At 45.8% G+C, this 6000-nt stretch overlaps 1 protein-coding gene across 1 annotated transcript in view; it reads left to right on the top strand.

Annotated features, from left to right (window-relative positions):
* Positions 1–647: 647 nt before the first annotated feature.
* The window catches only part of NKAIN2 (sodium/potassium transporting ATPase interacting 2), a 527111-nt gene continuing 521758 nt past the window's right edge, over positions 648–6000 (top strand). Inside the window, exon 1 of the mRNA XM_044425259.1 lies at positions 648–869. Coding sequence (XP_044281194.1) covers positions 816–869 — 54 coding nt within the window. The 5' untranslated portion in view covers positions 648–815. The remainder of the gene's footprint in view (positions 870–6000) is intronic.

Below are 6000 nucleotides of genomic sequence, written 5' to 3'. Positions count from 1 at the left end.
TTGCTAACATTGAGAGACAGCGCCTGTCATGCTTGTGAGCAGCCGCCGCCGCCAGCTCCCTTCCTCCTCCTCCTCCTCCTCCTCCTCCTTCTGTTGCTGTGCTGCATTGGGAATAATCGCTGTGCCACTGAATGGAGGCATGGACGCTTTTGGCTAAGGGGAGACACCCAAGCAGGCTCTGAGGAGAGGCTTTTCCGCTGTGGTCGCCTGAGGAAAAACAAGCCGCGGGAGCCTGTGTGTGTGTGTGTGTGCGTGTGTGCGCGCGTTGCGTGTGCGTTGTGTGTGTGTGTGTGTGTGTGTATGGGCGCGCATGTGTGTGGTGGGGTGGGGGGACCCAGCCTGCCAGAATGAGCTGAGCTCGCTTCCCTCGCTCCCTCCCTCCCTCCCGCTCCCTCCCTCCCTAGCTGTCTCATTGCCCAAGCGGCTGGATGGCTCAAGAGCCGAGCCCAGGCGGAGGGCAAACTTGGAGAGGCCGTCGGATGCCTTTGGGAACTGTCGCTGACCCCGCCGACTGCCGGGACACCCTTCCCGGCCGCGCTGCTGTTGGCGGAGGCATCTTTGCACAGGGCGAGTGAAGGCTGCCGAGGCGGCGGCTGTCCGCGGCGCTGCAAAGGCGGTTGTGGCGGAGGGTGCCGCTGCCGCGGCTGCTGCGAAGGCGATCCTAATGCCTGTCACTTCCCGGGACGCGCTCTTGGCGCGGCGGCGGCGGCAGGCAGCAGCCCCCCGAGTCCTGCTCAGGCTCGCTTAGCCTCTCCCGGCATCTGATTGGATACGGCTGGGCTCTGCGTGGGACTGCGGCGAGGGTCTCGGAAATCATGGGTTATTGCAGCGGCAGGTGCACGCTGATCTTCATCTGTGGCATGCAACTGGTAAGTGAGTCGCTGGCCGCTGAGGCGTCCTCTCAAGGCTGCAACTGCGCGGCAGTGTTGCGATAGGGTGCCCCTCGCCAAAAAAGTCCTGGAAGAGAGGCCAGCACCCGGGGGCGGGGGGGGGTCTGGGGGCGGGGAGGAAGAGGAGAAGAAAGCTGCAGAAGTGTTGTGAATATGGCCTCAGAGACGTGCACGTGGGGTTGTGTGAACTTGCGAGGGATGCAGGTCCAGGCTCTCTTTCGCGTGGAACGTGTTCCGAGGAAACGTGCGCAGGATCGGACTGCTAAAGTGTTCAACAAGGACGCCCCTTCTTCTTAAAGACCCGTGGGCTCAAAGAGATCTGGGAACTTGGTCAGGCTAACGGATTGCTGAGAGGAAGGCGCCTTGCGGGCTCTTGCCAAGGATGAAGCAGTTGATGAGGGGCGTGTAGATTTGTGTGTGTATGTGGGGGGTGGGAGGTGTAGAGATTAAAAGTTAATTCATCTTCTTGAAGTCGGCAGCTAAAGACTTGAAGTTGAGTTTGCTTAATTCGAGTGCGCTTTAGTTTTAGTCATGGTTTTGAATGAGTTCACGGATCTTCAGGAATCGTTGCGAGACAATTGTTATGAATTGAGCAGATGTTTTGAAGTGTGTGTTAAAAGTGCAGATAATGGTACTGTTCTAAGCAGAAGCAACTGTAGAGACCACGGACTGAAGAATAAGAGACTAGCGGAAAATCTGTTGGAGCCTCTATCTTGTGTATTCAAGTTTTCAGTTGGACTCTTTTGCTGAATGCCCTGACAGAGTGGAAGGATGGTGTGGTTACACTACTCCAATTAGTCAGCCAGCCCCAGAAGGTTTCCCAATATGTCTTGAATGAATCAGCTCTGGAGGAACAGATTGTGCAGTGGGTCCTTATGGTGCACTCCCATACATACTAACCTGGAAGTAGGTTCATATGACTCAGTGGCACAAACCTCTGAATAGACAGTCATAGGATTGAGCTGTATAAAGCAGTTAACCTTGAGCAGGGACAAATAGTGGCAGTGCATTCTTCCAACAGGCACACTGACACACATTTCCCCATAAAGAAAGGTGAATGAGAAGAAAGCGTATAACTTGCTTTCTAGGACCAAACCTTTAGGAAAGATTTATTAGCAACTGTAGAACCTTTTCAAGTGTGCGCTTTGTATACGCTTCAATGAATCAGTCATCTCTGTGTACACATAGGCAGGGGAGAGGAAGCTTGTTCTTCACAGGCATATTTGATCATGGAGATTTAATTTGTTTATATACCTCTTAAATTCAAGTCGAATCTAAATGGATTTTCTAAAAAGTTGTTTGCAGGACCTTTAATTTATAACATTTATCAATGAAGTGTCCCTACCACCAGCAGCAAGGCTATGTAGATCATTACTTGTACATTTTATGATGGAAGTCAGAATATATGAATTGTGCTAAATCAGGCCAAAGATGCTTGTGGTCCTGCTTTTAGGGTAGGACAAGGGCAAGGTCCGCCTCTTCTTGTCTGAGCTCAACATCTGGTATGGCAAGGTTTGTGCCCCTTGTTCCTTTGTGACAAATGCTACATATATAAAGGTAATCACAAAGTTTCCAATGTTTCTGACAGGTTGATTTAAATTTTTGTATTAACATTAGATTGGGAATTAAATGGTACAAAGATACACATAAATCTTTTCTTAGGATCTGTGAAGTAATGTGGATTGTAGGATTGCATGTCTAAGTCAAACAACTAATACTGAAGGTTATGAAACATGTTTTACCATTATTACCTTAACTCTGTTGGGCCCAAGGATGAGTCAAATGTAAATATTGTATGGCATGGATCCATTAAAAAAATCTCCATTAATACCCACTTTGAAATGAAATAACTTGCAGGACATGGTGACACTCTGGATGATCTGACTTTTTGATAACCTAGGACAGGTATATATGTTACAAATACATGTATTCAGTTCAGTATTCAGTAATAAGTATGAAAGCAGACTTCATGAATATGGAATAATGGTTGAGGAATGTGCCTTTCACACTGAATAAAGCTCATTGATACAATGCTGGAATTCGAAACTGCAGCTGGCTTTTAGTAGGAAATGAATTTTGTCTACCAGTTTTCTTCCTTATGTGCTAATTTGTGAGGGGAGGGTCTGTAGCTCAGTGCTAGAAAATGTGGTTTTCATGCAGCATGCAGGAGGTCTTAATTTCCGTTCCTAGCATTTCTTGATAGGGACAGGAATTCCATCTGAAACCCTGGAGAACCTCTGCTAGTCATTGCTGACAATATTGGGATAGATGCTCCCAATATTGCCTTCACAATTGGGTTAGGCTACAAGAGAGCCAGTGTGATGTAGTGGTTAAGAGCATGGGACTGGGACTCAGACCATCTGGGTTCTAGTCCCTGCTCAGCCATGGAGCCAACTGGGTGACTTTGGGCCAGTCACAGCCTCGCAGCCCAACCTACCTCACAGGGTTGTTGTTGTGGGGATAAGATGGAGGAGAAGATGTAAGCTGCCTTGAGCCCTTTAGGAAAAAAGCAGGATATAAATCGAAAAATAAATAAAAATAAATAAATGATAGCCTACACTCAAGGGCTGGCTATGGGTTGCTGTTGAATCATTAGTTATCTTGTCTAAATCCAACTAACTTAACAACCCGTAGTTCACAGCCTAAAGACAAACAATTAGTTCTCTTCATGGATTGTACATGGTTAACATGCCATGTCTGGTCAGTGGCTAGCTAACACAGCAACGCACAGTTCAACAACAACCAATGCTCAAGCCTCAAGTTTTTGTTGTTGTCTGAACCCAGTCAGTGTAAGGGCGCTTCCTATGTTCTACGACTGTTTCTTCACAAATAGTTTCAGCACTTTCATGAATTTCCTGGTGACTGATCTGTGCATGATGCCGCACAGGAGTTCATTTTGGATTGAGTTGGTTGTTAATTAATGCATTTGTTAATGAAGCTGTAGATGTTAAAGAAAAGTTAGAACAGTTTCAAGCATATTATCTATTGTTGTGCAGTCAAAAATATAAAATGTGAATGAGACAAACATCTTTGGGGTCATGCATATCATACAGAAACCTTAATCAGAGATTATCTGCAACATACATTCAATATATTCTTGGTGGAAAATTTGGGATAGTGGAAGACTCCTTAACTGGTAACTTGCTCAGGGAGCCATGTGGCTAATGGGGTGGGCTAAAAGTCTAATAAATAGTAATAACAATAACTGGTAAGGGACAGTAGCACGGTCATGGGCATTTCTGGCTTCGTGAACTTTGTCTCCTACTTTAAAAAGCCTCTGTGCTTTAAAAATACAGTTTTGTTGAGCAGGTGTTACTCTTTAAGAAGCTTTTTGTGTGTCTTGTGCCCAAGTTGTAAGCAGACATTTTTCGGTATTTTTGAACACTTGCTCTGCCTTATTTGCAAAATGCATGTGTATGCAATGTAACCGGCTTCCACTTGTTCCATGTTGTCCCACTACTTCCTTGTGTGTTTTCCTTTCCATTGAAAATGCTAAAGAGAAAAAGGGAGAACTGTTGTACAAAGGTTTTTTTTTAGTAGTGCTAGGAATCTGTGTCTAGAAGCACTCTATGCCTAGGTGTGGAGGACTTGAGTGTTTTGATATTCCTTCCGTTTACCATCATTGCAATGCTACCCATTATAAATAGCTTGAGGTCAAGGAATCTGAAAAAAATGATATAATTCACATAATGGCTAACTATTGGCTAAATAACCCATAGTTTCCTACAGCAGCACTGGAGAAACTTAGGAAACTACCTTTCACTCACCACTTCAGCTTTCTTGCTGGATCCTAACACCTGAGAACCAAAGAATAAACCTTGAATTAAAATGAGAATGCTAGGTTGGCAGGCCATGGCCACAACCCAGGAACAGTTGTTTGGTGATCTGGAAAGAATGACAAAACAGCAAGTGCATGGGAGGCAGTTTATTGTTGTTAATGTCATTAAGCTATTTCTGACTTATGGAAATCCTGTGAATGAATGAATATCTTTCAGATTGCCTTGTCCTTTGTAGCCCTGCTCAGCTCAACTCAAGGCTGTGGCTTCCTTTAGGATCCAGCTCCTATTTGGTCCTCCTCTTTTTCTGCCTTCAACTTTCCCTAAGCTTATTGTCTTCTCCACTGAGTCTTGCCTTCCCATGATGTGCTCAGGATGTGACATCTCCAGTTTTGTCATTTTGGTTTGCAGGTCAAGTTCTGGCTTGAGTTGATCTACGACCACTAACTGTCTTTCTGTCAGTCCAGGGTAGGATGATCTTACCTAGAATCTTCAGTTTGTGGTCTTTATCTCATGCTCAACTCTGTCTTAGTATACAAACTGAGCCAAGAGGGAGTCTGCAAACACTCAGGGAGCAAAGGTTGTGCAACTGGCAAATGCAGCACAAACAAAGACTGCAAATCATGTGCATGGAAGAGGGATGCCACTTGAGTTCACATGGAGCTTGATTTTTGCTAAGCACCATGCAACGCTGAGTGCACTCACCAGGAAGTCAGGCACTTGGCCCCAGGAAAGGAGGCTGGAGTTTGGCGAATCCAACAGATTCCTCACACAGCCCTTCTCAAGAGTATTCACAAAGCTGACTTCCAGCAGCATGTTTCATATACATCAGTTTTCTTCCTGCAAGCTTTCTTCGCTGTTCAGCTTTCACACCTGTACATACTGATTGGCAGTGTGAACAGGGTGAATGATCTTGGCCTCAGTCTTCAGTGACCAGTTGTTACACTTGAATGGGAGGCACTAACTAGCCATTACGTGTGAGCTGGGTTACCTCTTTCTCTCCTGCGAACTTCCCTGAACTTTGTGCTTCTCACCTGAGTCCTTGTGATGAGTCCCACCTTCTAGAGAGGTAATCTTGGTGGGTATTATTAACAGGGCTTTTTGTGTATCTCCCAATTGAAGGAATTCTGTGCCCTGTTCCTGGGAGTGAGACCACATCCAAAACAGGGTGCAAACTTCAATCCAGGTCAGCACTCTTTCCAGACAAAAGTAGTTTTTTCTGGCTTAAGATTCAGTGTGGTTGCTCTGATTCATCCCAGAAATACCTCCAGATGCAGGTTCCAATACCAGCCTGGAATTAGTCTATGGAAAAAATCTGCATACAGGTGACACCT

This window comes from Varanus komodoensis, unplaced genomic scaffold, assembly GCF_004798865.1.
Source record: "Varanus komodoensis strain SLA01 unplaced genomic scaffold, ASM479886v1 scaffold1, whole genome shotgun sequence".
In the NCBI taxonomy this organism is placed as follows: domain Eukaryota; kingdom Metazoa; phylum Chordata; class Lepidosauria; order Squamata; family Varanidae; genus Varanus; species Varanus komodoensis.
Note: the sequence above shows the minus strand (reverse complement) of the source record. Positions and strands in the feature narration are given on the sequence as shown.